Source organism: Oncorhynchus kisutch, linkage group LG8, assembly GCF_002021735.2.
Source record: "Oncorhynchus kisutch isolate 150728-3 linkage group LG8, Okis_V2, whole genome shotgun sequence".
NCBI lineage: Eukaryota > Metazoa > Chordata > Actinopteri > Salmoniformes > Salmonidae > Oncorhynchus > Oncorhynchus kisutch.
This window is the reverse complement of record NC_034181.2, coordinates 65,071,823-65,092,969: the sequence shown is the minus strand read 5'-3', so window position 1 is coordinate 65,092,969 and position 21,147 is coordinate 65,071,823. Positions and strand designations below refer to the sequence as shown.

The 21,147-nt window shown below is 41.8% G+C and overlaps 2 protein-coding genes across 3 annotated transcripts; both read right to left on the bottom strand.

Moving 5' to 3' along the window:
- Positions 1 to 693: 693 nt before the first annotated feature.
- btbd10b (BTB (POZ) domain containing 10b) lies at positions 694 to 11,536 on the bottom strand. Of its 2 annotated transcripts, none has more exons than XM_020489071.2 (9): positions 11,353 to 11,536; positions 5,810 to 5,949; positions 4,136 to 4,332; positions 3,664 to 3,976; positions 3,367 to 3,469; positions 2,613 to 2,733; positions 2,228 to 2,425; positions 1,738 to 1,848; positions 694 to 1,626 (listed from the first exon to the last, which is right to left on the bottom strand). In XM_020489071.2, the coding sequence occupies exons 3-9, from the start codon at positions 4,287 to 4,289 to the stop codon at positions 1,292 to 1,294; spliced, it is 1,335 nt and encodes a 444-aa protein (XP_020344660.2). In that variant the 5' UTR covers positions 4,290 to 4,332; positions 5,810 to 5,949; positions 11,353 to 11,536; the 3' UTR covers positions 694 to 1,291. The 2 variants fall into 2 exon arrangements, with proteins under 2 accessions (XP_020344660.2, XP_020344662.2); XM_020489073.2 differs by lacking the exon at positions 11,353 to 11,536 and adding an exon at positions 6,335 to 6,581.
- Positions 11,537 to 17,625: 6,089 nt separating this feature from the next.
- Positions 17,626 to 18,178, bottom strand: LOC109895260 (parathyroid hormone-like). Its single transcript, XM_031829476.1, has 2 exons — positions 18,099 to 18,178; positions 17,626 to 17,944 (listed from the first exon to the last, which is right to left on the bottom strand). The coding sequence occupies exons 1-2, from the start codon at positions 18,176 to 18,178 to the stop codon at positions 17,743 to 17,745; spliced, it is 282 nt and encodes a 93-aa protein (XP_031685336.1). The 3' UTR covers positions 17,626 to 17,742.
- Positions 18,179 to 21,147: the final 2,969 nt, after the last annotated feature.

Sequence of the window (21,147 nt, the reverse complement as noted above, 5' to 3'; positions counted from 1 at the left end):
AATTGCAGGCTAGGTATTGCACATGTATTAGGCTACTTTTTGAACTTTCAGTTTGAAAGTGTATGGGCTCTATTCAAATCTGTATCGCTGAAGCGTTACAGATTGCGCAATAGAAATGTAAAGGAGATTTAATTGATGCAGCGTTCACCATGAATACAGTCTCCACTAATGCAGCAACATTGCCTCAATTTCAATCATGCTGTAAAGCTGAACTTTCACAATACAGATTGAATAGAGCCCTAGGTTGGGAAGTCAAGTCACAGAAATGATTAACAAATGGTTTAAAAATATCCTATTACACACTCTACGTCAGGGATTATCAACTAGACTCAGCCTCGGGCAGATGTTTTTGTGAGTGGATGGTCGGGGGGCCAGAACATAATTACAAATAATTTGTAGAGTGCAATTTGACTGCAAGAATCCCAAACAGATATAATACTTGACAGGAACATTTCAAACCTTGCTTAAATTTGTATACGATCACGTGTCTCTCATGTGTGTGAATTCTTGGGAACAGATTTCCAAAATTAAAATAACTGGTGTTTCCTGCAAAATTATTTTTGCTCAGAAAATGTGGGGGGCCAAACAAAACCATCAGCTCTACATAGAGGCATAAGGTGAAAGTAACCTCTTTCAACTCAAGTGCTATTAATGGATAATAAGCATAATGATAAGAATAAAAACACAATACACTGTGATTTGAATGTCTTTATATCATGCTGAATATTTAGGGAGCACAGAGCACAGCATCACATTACCAATTCTATGATGTCAACCAACCCTTACATGATTCAAAGTATATCTGAGGGGAATTCAACAGTAATTTCCACTGAATGGTGATGAAATCAGAGGCCTTTCTCCATGGCCAGGCATCCCGCTCTGCACCTATTCCCCGAACAGTTACAGTATTCACTAGTCTTGCCATCCAGGAAGTATGCCCAGAACTGCACATGAAATAAAACTCAGGAGGAGAACACAGTAACACCAGTGCACAGCCCAATAACCATTGTACAATAACAATATATAATAATAATGACAAAATAATTGGGTTTGCTAAATTTATTTCAAACAATTAACAGAAAAATAAATTCCTTTGGTCAAGTATTTTATTTTAAGAAATAAGAGAAATATGCCCTTTTGCCAGTCTAGTCCCTTATAGGGTTTTTACAGTCGACGAGATCCTTGAGGCTCTAAGGCTGCGGAGGAGGTGCCAAGGCAATATGGTTATGATGCCCCTCTAGCTCCATGCTGCAGTACGCTGGGGAGGGAGGTGTCAGGGAGGGGGCAGTCCTCAGACTGCGGGCGAGGGGGCGTCTGGGTCACCGGGGTCGTTGTTGTAGTTGTTGCTGTACTGGGGTCCGCTAGGGGGCTGGTTGGGGAGGTTGTCCAGCTCATCCACCTGAGGGCCAGGGTGCATGTTGACCAGCTGGTCCTGGGGGATATCTGCAGCAGCTGCAGCCAGGTTAGTGATGGACTTGCTTTTGACACACTGGAAGTCAACATGGCGGCTCTTGCCCTCCTCCTTCTCCCAGGACATGCGGATGAAAGGCCTCTGGACGTAGTTGTAGATGACCTCAGGACGGCCACCAGGACGCTTCTTCACCTTCTCTTTATATGTGGGGTAACCTACCAATACATGGCGCAGACAACAGAGCCAGTGAGTTCACAATGCTGAAGCGAAATCTTACATTTTTACTCTGAACCCCAGCAAATACATGATAAAAATCAGCATCTTACCTTCAATGCCTAATCTTATTTTCTTCAGGCCTCTCTCCTTTAAAACTGATTTGGCAACATCTCGATTTTCTATATACTTGAAGAACCGGTATAGTTTTGTACTGTATATTACTGCAGAGAGAAAATAAAATGTTGTGAAACAAACAACTCATTATCAACTACTTTATTAAGCAGTGTCAATGAAGTTGGTCACTTTAGGTAAGTGAACAACAGTTTAATCCACGGCAGGGATTACTAATTAGGAATAACACATTTTTGGTATTTAGTATCTTATAAGGATCCCTATAAGCTGTTGCGAAAGCAAAAACTACTCTACCTGGGGTCCACACAGAACATGAAACATGACATAATACAGAACATAAATAGACCAGAACAGCTCAAGGACAGAACTACTTACATTTAAAAATGACACAGTCTACATATCAATATGCACACAAAATATCTAGGTCAAATAGGGGTGGGTGGAGAGTGTGTGTGTGTATTAACTCACTCTGTGAGTACTCTTCTCCCATCTGTGGTGGGTACTCTTCGTCCCAGTCCACTACGTCGTCATCAGTGAGCACCACGATGTGGCATTCTCTCTCTCCGCTCTGGGCGCTGGCCACCATCAGAGACACAACCATTTCCTCCAGGTAGAACTCAAACTGACGTCGGGCACCGTCGTTAGATAGCTCATGCATGAGGGCACCTAGGGACAATGGGACATGGGACAGCAGTTCAGAGACGCAAACCAACACACTAACTTTCCATACCATTTTCATCAGTTTAATGGAAACCTAATTAAATCACTAATAAGGGATATGAAAACCAAGGGCTCATTATTTATGTTCACTGAGCCAACCAGGTCAAGAAGGGTAAAAAGGGGGTGTACTCACTGAGGTCTCTGCACTTGATGGTGCTGTAGTCAAAGGTGATGCACAGATAGTCACATGCCTCTCTCAGCTCAGGGATGGAGATTCCATCAGGGCAACGGATTATCCCAGATTTGTAGTAATCCTGCCAGTTAGAGAGTGAACAGAGAAAACACAAAAGACAGGCATTACAGAGACTGCCCCCTATCAGCTCCCCCTTCCTAAAATGTTCAAAATGGCCAATGCCCTTCCCCCTACGTACAGATATCAGTTTATTGCCAGTTGAGCTGGGCATGGATATAGATTTGCAAATGCAAAAATAAAATGGTGCATCTTTCTAAACAAGTGTGGTGCCTCTGAGGCCAGATTGATCCATGTTTGTCAACAACAGCCCACATGTATCAATCCCATCCTCCATTTTCACATCAGCAGCCAGTGGTATTGATTGTTGTACTTGTTCTCAGGACATTCATAGCCTCAGTGGACAACTCATGGCATTTACTCTATAATAACAGTCTGAGGTTGATCCTATAGCCTTAAGTAAATGTTTCTGTTGTCTATATAATTAAGCTACAAAGTTTCAGACAATCAACAAGTAAGTTAATCAATTCAGGATTATTATGAGTAGCAGGCTGCCCCTCCCATTGTGGCTCAGAAGAGCAAAGGTTAGCAATGGCTACGCTAGATCAAGGAATTGTTTTCAAGTAAAAACAGTCAATAATTGACCAAGTTAGTAAAAGGGAGTGTTGTACTTGGTAATAAAGTGCTATTGACTGACCAGGATGGCTCGGAACACCGTAGAGCTGATGCCCTCGGCAACTTCATACTCTCCTTTTTCATTGGGCCGTGTGAAATTGTGTTCCCTTCCAGATCCAAACATTCTGCAAGAAACCACAAAACAGGTCACATTTCACAGGGGTCACACTTCAGCGTTGTTCAGCTTTCATACAATAAAAAAGCTAAAGGAAAAAACCCATGTAGGTGACTTCCTCCTCATAACCACACTGGTAAAACAAAACTTGATATGGATTGATGATTTGACCATAATAAAGTACAACAATGAGGTCAGCCCTACCTGCCCAGCATGGTGTTGGGCTGTGCTGTGAAGATTGAAGGGTCCACCACGAACCGTGTGTTATCTACTATAAGAGTGACCCTCTCGGAGCCTGAGGTCCGGATGCTGCGGGTACCCAGGCCCGTGCCCAGTCCCTCCTTGCTATTCTCATAGACAAACACCATATCTCCCACTCCCAGGCTCTTAAAGCAGCCCTCAGTGCTGGACAGGCTGCTATTACGGCTGCTGACCACCCCGCTACTACTGGAGCTGCTGGGGGAAATCCTCTGAGGACGGGGGCTGCTGGGCCTGGAGCCACCGTCCCTCTCACGGTCTGGAGGTGGAGGGAGAGAGGCACTAACTCACTGGCATGACGACTGACCTTTCTCACAGACTACTCCTATTACATGCCAACATTAGAATCCATCCATGTTCTCTTAGAAATATTATTTTAGGAGACTGTGTGAAAGTGTTCGCACTACGTTCTACTCACCGCTGTTGTGCTGGCGGGTGGGCGAGGTGACATTTCTGATGCAGGGGGTGAGCTGGCCCTCTCCCCTCTCGTGCGACGAGTCCCGGGAGCGGTCGCTGGAGCGGCGGCGGTCGCGTGAGCGGTCACTGCCCCCGCTAGCACCATGCAGGCTCATCTTCACCAGGTCTGCCTCTAGTCAAGATGCACGCGACTGAGCGCTGTCCAGAGCAGAAAGCACAATAAATACTAATAGCAGTTAAACTTCTCACACACTTCTTCCCCTAATGTATTAATACAGATTGAAGGTCACAAATCATGTGTCTGCTGTAACCGTAAAGACACTCAGGACAACTGTCAGCGGTGACCGTATGGTCCAGGGCTTTACTAGAACCAGTATTTACCTCTAGAGGTAATTATAACACCACCCTGGACCATACTGTCACAGTCACGATTTTGTGACCTTGTGGGAGATCTGTCGATGTGCCCTTGAGCAGGGCGTTGACCCTGGTTGCTTCTGTATGTTGCTCTGGATGGGAGTCTGTAAGATGACTACTAATGTGAAGTAGTTGTTGAGCGGCTTCACTGCAAGTATATTGTATGTTTTAAATATACAATAATAATAAAACCGTTTTTTTAAAAGACAGACAGCATAGAAGCAGCCCATCTAACCCAAGAAGACTAACTGGAGAGAATGGAAGGACACAAATGTACACGCACAAAAGCAGAATCCCTTTTAGTGTAGGTAGACCACTTGTCTCTTGGTACATCGTATAAAGGGAAAAGACATTAAAAGCAGTATCAAAATGATTGCGTCCCTATATAGGCCTACAATCATGAATAATAGCTTCCCATTTAGTATTGAAATATTGAACATATTGTCCCAGAGATTCAGTAAAAGCACAGTGTTGTATAGGATAATGTCTGTTCCCTTAATATGAGGGCACATCACATCAGTGAGCCATGGAAGTATAAAAAGCAGGCCAACGTTCCTGTTTGGAGAAAAGCCAAAAAACACACTTGCATGGTCATGTTCTGCACCAGTTCTTAGAAGTTATGAAAAATAAGGACTGTTTTTTTTTAAAGAGTTTGCTTTGGAAGTTAGGTAGCTAGTCTCTCTTGGGAATCTTAAATAACTGAACTACAATGACCCAAGAAATGCCAAAAAGACTTCCTTTCTGCCAAAACAGCCAGTAAAGGGCATAGACCATTAGCAAACACTTTAAACTATAGTTATAAAGTGTACATAGCGCTGTCATGACAGTGGAGTTATGACAGCCCATCTGACTTTACAGCCATGATAAAAACAGTAGCCTTGTATGATGTTGGCCTCAAGAGTAACCAGGCCTTCATTGAAAATCACAATGGTCAATGTCAACATTATGAAATCAAAATGTATTTGTTACATGTGCCGAATACAACAGGTGTAGACTTTACCAACAAGTCCTTAACCAACAACGCAGAGCTTTTTTATAAGAAAATACTTGCAAAACAATAAATAGAAAAGTAAAGAAGTGCACAATGAGTGTGTGACTATGCTGAAAAACATCTGTCTAGCCTATAATATGATGGCCTATACCTATAGCACTATACACATGATCATGGATGTGAAATGCCTCCACAGAAATGACAACCATCTTGGTTAGTGTCAGTTTTATCTGACCGTACACACTATCAAATACAAAGTAATTGCCTCACCTCGAGTGCTTGCAGAGTTTGCGAGGTCGGTTGTTTTTCGTTCCCAATTCTCAGTGTCACTTGAGTTGCTATCATATGACTGGACGTGCTGCCATCACCAATGCAGAGACATCCACCCCAGATTACTCACCATTCATAATCTGACATGACGGAGGGAGTCGAGTTAGATATTAATTCACTGGGTTATTTCAGGAGAGCCAAACAAGCTGTAAATATTCACATAAATGCTAGTTATACATTGAGTGAATACGAAACTAAAAAGCAGTTCCCCTTCGCATTCTAACTCTTCACAGCTGCTCGCCAGCTAATGTCACGATGATCCCGAATAATACGAGCTAAACTAATTGTGGCTAACTAGTTAGCTAATTGTGGCTAACTAGCTAGCTAATTAACAATGATGACAGTAGCACCTCAGCTAACTAATGTGATCACAACATAGCCAGCACTAAGTTAGTAACCAGTCCCAGCTAGTAAATAGCAGAGATGATTTAGAATGTTTGTAAAAATATAAATATATTTGTATACCTAGCCAGGCAGTGGCTACCTATGTGAAGCTTGCCACAATAAGGATTAGCCACAATAGTCGAATTTGCGGGGAGCCTTCAAAATAAAAGGCCCCCATTGAAAGCGATGCAAACGGATACAAATTGCGGACTCAGGCCATATTTGGACTAGATCATGTTAAACAAGTTCTAAATGTTGTTATATAATCTTAAAAGACCATTTGTTAATTTGACAAAATAAAGCTAAAATCTGTTGAAATCGTATTGTGGCTGTAATAGACTTCAGTTGTAATTGGGGCATACTTATAAAGTCTACACCCCCCTTGGATTCCTCACATGTTGTGTGACAAAGTGGGATTGAAATGGATTTGTCCTTTTATGGTCAACGATCTACACAAAATACTCCAATGTCAAAGTGGAAAAAGAATCTTAAAAAAAAAAAGTGAATTTATGAAAATGTTAACACTAATATACCTTCATTGGATAGGTATTCATCCCCTTGAGTCAATATACATTAGAAACTCCTTTGGCACAGATTACAGCTATGAGTCTTCTTCGGGTAAGTCTCATAAGAGCTTTGCACACCTGTATTGGACAATATTTGCCCTTTATTTTTTTCAAAATTCTTCAAGCTCTGTCAAAGTGCTGGGGATCATAGCTAGACAGCCATTTTCAAGCCTTGCCATAGATTTAAGCAGATTTTTTAGGTCAAAACTAACTTGACCACTCAGGAACATACAGTTCTTCTTGGCAAGCAACTCCAGTGCAGATTTGGCTTATTGTCCTGCTGAAAGGTGAATTCCCCTCCCAGTGTCTGGTGTAAAGCAGACAAACAGGTTTTCCTGTAGGATTTCATCCTAGATTTTCATCCTGAAAAACTCATACCATGCTGGAGCCAGCACCATGCTTGAAAATCAGGAGGCAGTTAACTCAGTGATCTATTCCTTTGCTGTGTTTTTTTTGTAGTATTACTTTAGTGCCTTAATGCATATACATGTTTAGGAATATTTTTTGATTCTGTATATTTAAATTGTTATTTTCACTCGGTCATTTAAGTCATTATTGTAGAGTCACTCCATGTTGTTGATCCATCCTCAGATCACAGCCATTGAACTCTGTAGCTGTTCTCGAAACAGTTTCCTTTCTGTCATGCAGCTCAGTTCAGAATGACGATTTAGTCTGGTTTAATATATCATCGACAGCATAATTATTAACTTAACCATGCTTAAAGATATATTCAATATCTGATCTGTTATTATTACCCATCTACCAATCACTGCCCTTCTTTATGAGGCTTTTAAAAAGCTCCCTGGTCTTTAAATGCAATATTTGACTGAGGGACCTTACAGATACACAGTACCAGTCAAGTTTGCCAAGAGTGTGCAAAGCTGTCAAGGCAAAGGGTGGCTATTTGAAGAATCTCAAATATATTTTGATTTGTTACACTTTTTTTTGTTACTACATGATTCCATATGTGTTATTTCATAGTTTTGATGTCTTCACTATTATTCTACAATGTAGAAAATAGTACAAAAAAAGAAAAACCCTGGAATGAGTAGGTGTGTCCAAACTTTTGACTTGTACTGTATGTATGTGGGACAGAGGAAGGGGGTAGTCATAAAAAATAATAATGTCAACCTCTATTATTTCACATATAACACTTAGTGTGATTTGATAAGCCACATTTTACTTCTGAACTCATTTAGGCTTTCCTAAACAAAGCAGGTGAATACTTATCCAATGACTTGACAATGATTTTAGTTATATCTTTGTGGAGATGGGAGAATCTTCCAGAAGGACAAACATCTCTGCAGCACTCCACCAATCAGTCCTTCAAGGTAGAGCGGCCAAACGGAAGCCACTCCTCAGTAAAATTTGCCAAAAGGCCCCTTATTAAGGACTCAGACCATGAGAAACAAGATTCACTGGTCTGATGAAACCAAGATTGAGTGCTTTGGCCTGATGGTGGCAGCATCATGCTGTTGGGATGTTTTTCAGTGGCAGGTATTGGGAGACTAGTTAGGATCGAGGGAAAGATGAACGGAGCAAAGTACAGAAAGATCCTTGATGAAAACCTGCTCCACAGTGCTCAGGACCTCAGAGAAGGTTAACCTCCAACAGGACAATGCACACAACCAAGACAACACAGGAGCGGCTTCGGGACACGTCTCTGAATGTCCTTGAGTGGCCCTACTAGAGCCTGAACCCGATCGAAGTCTCGAGAGACCTGAAAATAGCTGTGCAGCAATGCTCCCCATCCAGCCTGACAGGGCCGGAGAGGATCTGCACAGAAGGGGAGAAACTCCCCAAATACAGGTGTGCCAAGCTTGTAGCGTCATAGCCTCAAGTCTTCTTGGGTGTAATCGCTACCAAAAGTTCTTCAACAAAGAAAAGGGTCTTAATACTTATGTAAATGTGACCTTTTTTCTTGACATTTGCATAAATGTCTAAACCGGTTTTTGATTTGTCATTATGGTGTGTTGTGTGTAGATTAATGAGATATACATTTGAATAAGGCTGTAATGTAACAAAATGTGGAAAAAGTCAAGGGATCTGAATACTTTTTGAATGCACTGTACAGCCTTACCTATGAATCTTGGGTCATTGAAATGGGGTATCAACTGACTGACATCCACAGATTACAATTCTGAAGAGTTCACACAAATATGAGCGTCGTAGCTCATAGTGAGGTGATTTCCGACAGTTAAAGATAAATATTAGCGTCATAGCGCATATTAGTTGTGTAAACACTTCAGAATTGTAATCTGTGTGTGTCAGAGTAGGCTGATACCTATGGCTCTTGGGTCCATGAAAAGGGGATAAGGTATACATTGTAATATTATTGTTCAACATATAGGTTGTAGGGGTGTAACGGTACACATATTCATACTGAACTGTTCGGTACAGGGTCCTTGGTTTGGTCCACACTGTGAACCTGAATAAATACATACAAAATAAATGTTAAACTACTGCGTTGTATGCCCCTGCCTCGAGTAAAACTGATCTGAAAAAACATTGTAGACTATTCCACTGACAACTAGACCATATGCGCACATTGTAATCAATCACTTCCCCTTTGTTCAACAACCCCCCCCATGCCGGTTTAGCCCACTAGGGCACATTCTCCTATCATTTCTTGTAACCACATTTACCTTGTTTGTTTGTTTGTTTGTTTATGCATTTCTGTGAATTACTTAGTAATAAACAAATGATTTAAGACAATTGATGTGTGTGTATATATATATTTAGGCCCGACAGATTACCAGGACGCGTACTCAGAGCACACTCTGACCAGCTGGCAAGTGTCTTCACTGACATCTTCAACCTCTCCCTGACACAGTCTGTAATATTTCAACACACCACCGTAATCCCTGTACCCAAGAACGCCAAGGTAACCTGTCTAAATGTCAATGGCCCGTGAAATGCTTTGAAAGGCAGGTGATGGTTCACGTCAACATCATCCCAGACATCCTGGTCTCACTCCATTTCGCATACAACAGATCCACTGATGACGCAACCTCTATTGCATTCCACACTGCCCTCTCCCAGCTGGACAAGAGGAACACCCGTGTAAGAAAGATGTTTATTGACTACAGCTTAGCTCCTAAAGGAATTATCATGGTCCACACACACCAAAATTCAGAAAAGGCACAACAACGACTCTTCCCCCTCTGGAGGCTGCAAAGATTCGGCATGGGCCTTCAGATACTACAAAACGGTATATAGCTGCATCATTAAGAGCATCTTGACCGGCTACATTACCGCTACACAGTGTAGTACGTACTACCCAGTACATCACTGGGGCCAAGCTCCCTGGCATCCAGGACCTCTATACCAGGCGGTGTCAGAGGAAGGCCCTAAAAAAAAAAAAAAAAAATCCTGCCACCCAAGTTAGACTGTTCTAGCTGTTACCACACAGCAAACGGTATCGATGCATCAAGTCTGGAACCAACAGGACCCTGAACGGCTTCTACCCAAAGCCATAAGACTGCTAAATAGTTAACCACATAGCTACCCAGATTAGCTATCTGCATTGACCCTTTTATCCCTACCTACATGTACATTCTACTTCAATTACCTCGTACACCTAAACAACGACTCTGTACTAGTACCCTGTGTATATAGCCAAGTTATCGTTACTCATGTAACAATGTTTCTATAATTGTTCTATGCTGTAAGTAAGCATTTCACTGTTAGTCTACACCTGTTTAAAAAGCATGTGACAAATAAAAATTTGAGTTGATTAGGCTGATACATTGCAATATGAATGTCAATACGCACAATAGGCTAGTGAGGTGATTTCCCACAGTTAAAGTTCTCTAATATGAGCCACTACACTAATATTTGTATACACTCTTCAGAATTGTAATCTGTGGGTGTCACAGAGTAGGCTGAGTACTCAGTGACATCCACAGATTACAATTCTGAAGAGTTTACACAGAAATGTGCATCGTAGCTCTTATTGCAGGACTCTGAAATCACTGAAATGAGCCACATTAAGCTCACCAGTCAATCTACTATGTATTGAACATTCATATTACAATGTACATCCTTACCTATGGATCTTGGTTCCATGAAATGGGGTAAGGCTGTACCGTGCATGTTAGTATGCCGCCAATGCAATTCTGAACTGTAACATCCAGTGCTATTTCAACTTTTTTTTGTTTTCTTATCAAATGAACAAATAATTGTATTACCACTATTTGTTTCCGTTTGCATCACTTTCAATTGAGGACTTTTATTTTGAAGGCATACAGCAAATTCCACTATTGTAGCTGAGCTTCATAGGTTAAGTGGCTAATATGAGCAAACATGATGTGTAAACAGTTGGCTATTGACTCGTGAGCTAACTAACTGGACAAAACACAACCTAGGTAGTTTCATGTCAAGTTAGCTAGCTAGCTAGCTGCATTAGTTCAGGGTATTGATCAATAACCAATCAATAGTTACGTTAGTTACAAGCTATATGTGCAGAGGAACTACCAGTAAACTAGCTAGCTCAAACATGTGAACACTTACATTCACCAAAACAAGTCTTACCTTTTAAATGACAAATATTCTCGCATTAATATCATATACCCTGTACAAATCATAAACATGGAATTCAAAGGATCAATCCAATCCGTTAAAATAATTGATCTTGGTTTGGCATCGTCCGCTAAAAGGCAAAAGAGATGTTGTCCCTTTATTTGCAAACAAACTCATGCTCAGAAGCTCTCGCGAGATTTGGCTGTAATTTTTTAAATAAATATATAGCCCAGTTTCTTCTTCTTCTTCTTCTTCTTGGCAGTCCGCAAACAAATATCATAGGTGCATGCCGCCACCTACTGTATTTGCTGTGTATCAATCTATTCTAGAGCCTGAATTCATTACACTTTGTGAGGAAAAAAAATTGCCCTTCCAACTAACCCTACACCCATTAAAACCTCACCACTATTCCACTACTTTGGCCCCATCTGATCCTACTCCAGGCCAGCAGTCTGTGAGGATGGGACACTATAATTCAAAAACATCTAACGCTTCGGCAGTAAAATCTCGTACACCCAAGTACTTCTCTGCAGCTGCCACCTATCTATCCTCTGTGATTTACGTTTCATCCCTGCAGTACAATTGACAACCATGGCCTTGAACGCCAAAAAAAAAAAAAAATTACTGAAGTACGTTATTCCTATCACTCCATTGGCCTCGGCCTACTCACAGGGATTCTCTTAGGATCCCTCACCCTGGACCCATCTTCCTCTCCTACTCTCTTCACTGCCTTATCATAAGGACACCTTCTGCACTACTCTGATCATGGCAACCTCAACCTGCCCTTCTCTCACCAGACACAGTTCTGATCTCCAGTACCACGGGTACCCCTACAGTTTACACACACAACTTTTTCCACTGATACTACACATTCCTTTGTCTCATGTCCTCCTGCACACTTCTCAAATCTAGGAATCTCCCTCCAACACACTGCTTATCTGAGGTTTGAGACAGACTACATCGTATAAAGTGTATTGCCGCCCCCTACTGTACAGGGTAGTGAACAATAGAATGAAAAAACATGGAAGAATAAACCCTGGACATAATACAACAAATAGACACATTAAAACCCCATCCCACTTCTCCAGTCACAATCTAATTCAAGTCACATCCCTACAGGCTCGGGGGCCTGTGATGGTGGAACATTCTTCGACAGGATTCCCTGCAGGCCTCTGCTGTAAAATCACTGACTCCCAAAAAGTGTTCAGCTGCACTCACAATGATGACATTTTTCTCAGATTCCTTCCATTTGTGGTGTGCAGTTTATGAACATTTCAATAAATGATACAAAGTCCACCTTTTTCATATTCAATTTATTATGATCCTTCAGTTGCCAAGAAACATTGGCCGTGTTTGAGAGAAAGAAAAAGGTAATGTGTCATGGTTAAATTGTGACCGACTGATCAACAAATAATAATGAGTAGTTATTTATGATCCAAGGTTGCACTGTCGGATGGAATGCCAAACAAACTCATTCACTGGTGCAGGCTCTACTAAAGCGTACCATGCGGTAGGATTTTAACAGTGAGGAGGCATACGAGGAACATGTGCTTTTTCTTGCCTATGTGAGGATTTTTATTTGCAAGTGGATATAGCCAGTAGACTTAATAAACTTATCGGAATCAAGGAGAGCCCTAACAAATGAAAACCCATACCGACCTGTTACCTGTCTGTCTAGTCTCCCAAACAAAGCAAAGACATGTTTCTTGTAGCAACACCCATGACCCAGAACGCATCACAAATCCTACCAATTACATAATTGACAATCAACTTCAATAAAAGGTATGCCAATGATATACAAACACATTCAGGTAATATATTCACATAATACATATCCCCACATCACTAACAGTCAATAAATGTGATTCTCCTAATAAACGGGGATTAATCCATGTCTGGACATACATAATCAGGCAAGACTTTAGATTATGTGACGTATAACATAATGACAATCGTCACGTTTACTCCCTATTCTCCTTGACGCACGAAGTGTGGAGAAAAAGCACTAAACAGTTATAGGTTTACCACTTCCCTTGAAATGAAGCCTGTCAAAAGCATTTAAACACAAAAACAAGGGGTTTACATAACCAAGCTGGAACAGGAACAGGAACCATAAAAGGAGCTGGCTGGCATTTCACCAGGGTCCTGACATTGCATTGCAGGAGGCCTACACAGGTAAACATGAATGAGCAACATCACCTGAAACAATGAGAACATGCACTCTGTATGATTGTTCATCTTGAACAACAGCTTCACTCCCAGGTCTTCACTGACCTGCTTGGTTGTTGAGGGCGTGTCCACCCTTCTTGGCACAGTCACCTTTTGTAGAGAAGGGGAGTCAGGTGAATCAGGAAAGCAACGTTCAGTTTTGACTGCCACTAACCCAGCAAAACCAAGGGCAGAGTCAGACCCCTCCCCAGCTTCAGGCCTAGGGTACAACTCAGTATTATCAGTCTCAGGAAATAGTGTGTGAGGGGCTCTTCACTCTTACCAGCAACCGGCAGAGACTCCGCCCCACCGCCATCCATCAGCTCAGCAGTATTGGCCATGGGCAGCTGGTTAGCCACCAGCTCATCAACAGCATCAGAAACCGGCAGCTCCACTGGAGTCTCAGGCACCCCAGGCTCGGACTCACCTCCAGCAGGAAGCAGAAGATCAGGGACAGGTAGATCAGGGACCTCACCAGCAGACAGAGAAAGCTCATCCTCTCCTCCAAGAGCACACCGCAGAACAGAGTGGACAGTTCCTCGTCGGTAACAGTGCTTGACTGTGGGGCCTCTACAACAGGTGGCGAATCAGCCGACGCCTCGGACCTCCATGGCTGGTGGAACACGCAGGTTTCCAGTACGTGCCCGTGCTTGTCGCAGTGATAACACCAGGCCTTGCCACCAAGGCAGGCTTCCCAGTCATGGCCACAGTCACATGCACAGGTTCTCTTAGGGGTGCAGGTATTGCAGTCGCACAGCTCCTTCCCCAGAGACAGGCCTCGCCCCATCACCTCCAGTAGAACCCGTTGCACCTTGAAGAGCTGTATTTATTCCAGATGTTATTATCTTTCTATTATTTTTCTATTTTGCTTTATGCAATGTTGGGAAGGGTCCATAAGTAAGCATTTCACTGTTATTCTACACACATTTGATTGGATTTGAGCATACAACCTCAGCTGGCATACTATATTCTTCCCTTCGGCATACACTGGATACATGACCAAATCTTTTGCATTCATGACACTGAAGGGGTTTGTGCACATAGGTTCTTACAGGGTATCTCACAAAGCCTAATTTACATGAGAAGGGAGAGATTCTTCTTCTTCCTTCAGTGTCTCAACTCCTTGTCTTACTTCCACTCAGAGTGCGAATTATACCTTAACATTCGGTCCTCCTTTGTGTACAGGCGCTTCATGTGCACGGGCTTAATAGTAAAGACATGTGTTTTTGATAACTTTTTAATTTGAAATGAACACATTCGGTGAATACCATTGTAGCCGTAATTAATTGATGTGTCATTTTTTGTAGAAAGACAAGTTGGGATACCTGAAAAGGGTCTGAGTCACGGGACTGTCCCAGGATGACAAGTAGATACATGGAAGAAATTTGTTTCAACCATGACACAGAGCTGGGGATGTACATTTAATTTGCAATAAGCTTTTATTTTAATAGTGATCACTATAGCAGTACAAATTGCATATAAAACTAGTAAAATTATTAAATTAGCATTATTTGGAGCCCCCCCCAAAGTTTGACTTTGTTGCATTTAGGGGGACTCATGTCTCATTCAGGGGGTCACTGAGTCCCCCCGTAACTCCACCCCACAAATGTAGACCTGCCAATTGTTTTTGCAAATATTCAATTTATTAATGCATATAAAAATAATCTCACATGATATTCACATTGAAATCAATCTTTTTTTTTACATTTTGTGCTTTTCATTAATTCTTATTTTGAAATTACAAAGCCTCTGTGAGAGTAGTAAACAGTGATGTCATTATGATTATAACGGTATAAACAGTAACCAAGTTGGTCCTCATTGTGAACATTATTTAAAGTAAACAGTGCTTTACACTGAAATAAAGCAATGTCAAGGAGATGGACATATCAAAGACAATAACAAACCTTTTTTGATACTGCTAATGGTAATTTGACACATACAAATCTAATCAAACTTTGTCACATGCGCCGAACACAACAAGTATAGACTTTACCGTGAAATGCTTACTTACAAGCCCTTAACCAACAGTGCAAGAAGAGTGAAGAAAATATGTACCAAATAAACTAAAGTAAAAAATAATAAAAAGTAACCCAATAACATAACAATAATGAGGCTTTATACAGGGGGTACCGGTACCGAGGCAGTGTGGAGGCTATATACAGGGGGTACCGGTACCGAGTCAGTGTGCGGGGGTACAAGTTAGAGGTCATTTGTACATGTAGGTAGGGGTGAAGTGACTATGCATAGATAATAAACAGCGAGTAGCAGCAGTGTACAAAACAAATGGAGGGGGGGGGGGGGGGGTCAATGTAATAGTCTGATGGCCATTTTATTAGTTGTTCAGCAGTCTTTTGGCTTGGGGGTAGAAGCTGTTAAGGAGCCTTTTGGTCCTAGAATTGGTGCTGCGATACCGCTTGCTGTGCGGTAGCAGAGAAAATAGTCTATGAGTGGGTGAATGGAGTCTGTGACAATTTTATGGGCTTTCCTCTAACACCACCTAATATTTGGATGGCAGGAAGCTTGGCCCCAGTGATGCACTGGGCCGTATGCACTACCCTCCGTAGAGCCTTACAGTCAGATGCCGAGCAGTTGCCATACCAGGTGGTGATGCAACCAGTCAGGATACTCTCGATGGTGCAGCTGTAGAACTTTTTGAGGATCTGGGTACCAATGCCAAATCTTTTCAGTCTCCTGAGGGGGAAAATATTTTGTTGTGCCCTCTTCACGACTGTCTTGGTGTGTTTGGACCATGAATGTTCGTTGGTGATGTGGACACCAAGAAACTTGAAACTTCCAACCTGCTCTACTACAGCCCCGTTGATGTTAATGGGGGCTTGTTCGGCCCGCCTTTTCCTGTAGTCCACAATCAGCTCCTTTGTCTTGCTCACATTGAGGAAGAGGTTGTTGTCCTAGCACCACACTGCCAGTTCTCTGACCTCCTCCATATAGGCTGTTTCATCGTTGTCGGTGATCAGGCCTACCACTGTTGTGTCATCAGCAAACTTAATGATGGTGTTGGAGTCGTGTTTGGCTACGCAGTCGTGTGTGAACAGGGAGTACAGGAGGGGACTAAGTACACACCCCTGAGAGGCCCCAGTGTTGAGGATCAGCATGGCAGATGTGTTGTTGCCTACCCTTACCACCTGGGGCGGCCCGTCAGGAAGTCCAGGATCCAATTGCAGAGGGAGGTGTTTAGTCCTAGGATCCTTAGCTTAGTGATGAGCTTTGTGGGCACTATGGGGTTGAACGCTGAGCTGTCTTCAATGAACAGCATTATCGCATAGGTGTTCCTTTTGTCCAGGTGGGAAAGGGCAGTGTGGAGTGCGATTGAGATTACCTCATCTGTGGATCTGTTGGGGTGGTATGCGAATGGGAGTGGGTCTTGGTTATCCGGGAGGATGCTGTTGATGTGAGTCATGACCAGCCTTTCAGAGCACTTCATCCCTACCCACGTGAGCGCTACGGGGCGGTAATCATTTAGGCAGGTTACCTTCTCTTCCTTGGGCTCAGGGACTATGGTGCTCTGCTTGAAACATGTAGGTATTACAGACTCAGTTAGGGAGAGGTTGAAAATGTCAGGGAAGACACTTGCCAGTTGGTCCATGCATGCTTTGAGTTCATGTCCTGGTAATCCATCTGGCCCCGCGGCTTTGTGAATGTTGACCTGTTTAAAAGTCTTGCTCACATCGGCTACCGAGAACATTATCACACAGTCATCCAGAACCGCTGGTGCTCTCGTGCGTGCTTCAGTGTTGCTTGCCTCGAAGCAAGCATAATAGGCATTTAGCTCATCTGGTAGGCTTGCGTCACTGGGCAGCTCGAGTCTAGGTTTCCCTTTGTTGACCGTAATAGTTTTCAAGCCCTGCCACATCCAACGAGTGTCAGGGCCGGTGTAGTAGGAGGTGAAGTTGGTAAAGTGGTGTAAAAAATATATACTGTTCTGTGTGCTTTAGTCCAGGTAGTGGTCATTAACAAAATGTCTTGTTAATTCAAATGCAGAAAAAACAGAAAATAAATATAAAATATAAATAAATAAATAGTAAATACATTAATAAAAACATGATTAGAATAATAATTTAGAAAATATCTAAAACTAAAATGAGTTTCACAAGTTTCATTGTGAAATTTCACTGTTCTTTTACGAGGTATTACTTGTGTAAGACTGAAAAGAAGACAAACCCTGAGTACTCAGGCTTAACTTGTATACAAGCTCAGTCCTGTGAGATCATCAGAAAGCAGACTCCGGATCTTCCCTGATTGTCCATGTTGTTGTGCTTTGGCGTGTGAGGCTGCAATTATATCCTTTAACTTCAGCTGAAGCCAGTCTTGTCTCTCCCCCACCTGCTTGTGTACTCCCAAGTTGTGCATGAGCTGGACCTCACTGATGGACCTCTTTCTGTTGGTCAGAGAATAACCATTGCAACCCGTTTTAATTGAGGTGACTTAGAATACAGGATACAACAAAGAAATGAAATGCCATTGAGGAATAAACCATGGTATGAAATGCAACACACAAAATTGCCTTTCGACAGTTAAGTCGGTCAACTTACCTCATTGGTCTCGCCTCTGTGTGTAAACTGCAGAGGACAATTATCAAAACAATTTTGTCCAAAGATCTGATGGAAAGCATATTGATTGCCTGAAAAATTAAGAACACGTCTCAGCAATCTTCTATGAACTTATTTAACTCATTATTACAAGTAATCTGTTTTCAATAAAGGTCAGTAACATGTCTATCTCTTTAACTCTGTGGTAAGACAATGATTCACATTTAACATAACGTTAAGACAGTTATTAAACGTATCTTAGATGATCAATATCAGATTACAACATTTATTGCAAACTTTTACTTACCAGTTTCTGCCTGAGTTAATTCCACAAAGTTTAGATATGTTTTTCTGCAATGCTTTGGAGGGGCCAGTCTAGCTGGTTGATCAGTCTTTTATAAGTGCTTAGAGTATCTCTCCCTCCTTTTTATACAGTAGCCCTCCCCTGGTCATTGATGAGACACTTTCATTATTGATGTTGATGTCACCCGTTCAGTGCAGGCATCTGCATGACGACATCTCCACCAACACTCACCACTAATTCAGCTTTCAGCACCTCTGCCAAGAGCACTACTGGTCACACTGCTTTTGAACCTATTCAATGGTTGTCCATGACACTGAACAAGAGGGTCTACTTCAATTAAATATCTATCTATTCATCTACCAAACTGCAGAAACTTGGGATGTGATGAAAGTTTTTGATATTGATGTCTTTATTTTTTTGCTGTACTTAACAGAGCTTTGCTATCCTCAGATTACCCAGAGTTACTGTCTCTGGCTGTCATCTAAATATAGAAACAAGGTTTATTTACTGCAAGCATGTAAAGGGTATATGAGGCCTTGAAGTGAAAAAGTGCTGTTGGACCACCACAAAAGCAAATGCTCAATGGAACCCATCCACAGACCGTTTATTGGTAACTTTAGCGAGGAGAACATTTCTTTGGAGACAGTCGTTGGTATTTCAACACATTAGAAAGCTAAATGTGCTTAGAAAGATGTGCCCAGGCTGTGACGTCTAAATTGTACTCTGGCTTCAGACTTAGACTTTGGACCAGTGAAGAGAGTTCCGTCACTCTCTACACACTTCCTGTAAAGGTAGCAATGTGAGGGTGAAAGAGCATAGCATCCACTTGCGTTTACTCTTTGGTATTCACAGCATCAGGTGAATTTATCTTGCAGCAAGCTATTATGCAGTGTGTTCAGAAAGTATTCACACACCTTGACTTTTTATGCATTTTGTTGTGTTACAGCATATATTTAAAATATATACAATTGAGTTTTTATTTTGTCACTGGCCTACACACAACACCCCATAATGTCAAAGTGGAAATATGCAAAAAATTTGAAAAACATCTGAAATCTGAAATGTCTTGACTCAATAAGTATTCAACCACTTTGTTATGGCAAGCCTATATATGTTCAGGAGTAAACATTTGCTTAACAAGTCACATAATAAGTTGCCTGGACTACTGTCATCTGTGTGCAATAATATTGTTTAACATGATTTTTGAATGACTACCTCATCTCTGTACCCCACACATACAATTATCTGCAAATGTCCATCAGTCGAGTCGTGAATTTCAAACACAGATTAAACCCCAAATACCAGGGAGGTTTTCCAATGCCTCACAAAGGGCACCTATTGGTAGAAGGGTATAAATAAATAAAAGCAGTCATTGAATATCCTTTTGAGTATGGTGAAGTTAAAAATTACACTTTGGATGATGTATCAATACACCCAGTAACTACAAAGATGCAGGTGTCCTTCCTAACTCAGTCGCCGGAGAGGAAGAAAACCGCTCAGGGATTTCATCATGAGGCCAATGGTGACCTTAAAACAGTTAATGGCTGTGATAGGTGAAAACTGAGGATGGATCAACAACTTTGTAGTTAGTCCACAATTGGACTAATTGAAAAGAAGGAAGCCAAAAACATGCATCCTGTTCGCAATAAGGCACTATAGTAATACTGCAAAAAATGCGGCAAAGCAATTCACTTTTTGTTCTGAATAGAAAGTGTTATGTCTGGGGCAAATCCAATACAACACATTACTGAGTACCACTCTCCATATTCTCAAGCATAGTGGTGGCTGCATCATGTTATGGGTATGCTTGTAATTGTAAGGAATGCATCGTTTTTCAGGATAAAAAAGAAGCGGAATGGAGCTAAGCACAGGTGAAATCCTAGAGGAAAACTTGTTTCAGTCTGCTTTCCACCAGAAGCTGCACACATTTTGAAAAACATGTTTTCACTTTGTCATTCAGGGTTTATCGTGTGCAGATGGGTGAGAACAAAAATCTCTTTAATCCATTTTGAATTCAGGCTGTAACACAACAAAATCTGTTAGAAATAATTTCTATATACATTTGAAATATATTATAAGCACAAGATATTTAGCTACATAGAACACCACTGTTATATTGAGGTCTTTAGTTTGGCCTACCTGTGCCTTACATGATCTATGGGTGGTGGATAACCTTGTCATACTTTCACAGGACACATTAGGTAACCATGAGATAGGTTTTCTAAATGTGGAAGAGGAATGGCTATGCCATGACAGAAGGACCAGAAGGAGTAGGTCCCACAAAAGGAACAATATCTAGCTGTCACAAGATGACCTCTTTACAGTAGCCTTGGGTGGATCTCTTACAATGTCTTGTTACATATTCTCATAACATATTATGTTTAATAGGAATACTGATTTTAATAGGACACCTGCTCCACCCCTCATGAATCCAGTCACTGTTTGGTATTGTTGTACAGATAAAAGTTCAGAATCTTGCTCAAAGGTCAAAGGTTGATTTATGTGATGGCTGTCATTTAAGTGGGCGGTACCTTGCCGGCTTGGCCGCCACTACGCATAAGCTACATAAGCGGCCCCCGCGGCCACTAGGGGGACCCCCCCCCCCAAAAAAAAAATCGGTCACTGACAGTCACTCAATTAGCCCATGTCAGCTAACATTTTTAGATTGGTAATTTAGTCTAGCCATCAATCTAAAGGTGGATGGGTACAACAAAACTTAACTTAGGGCCCCCAAAAGGCAAGGGCTAT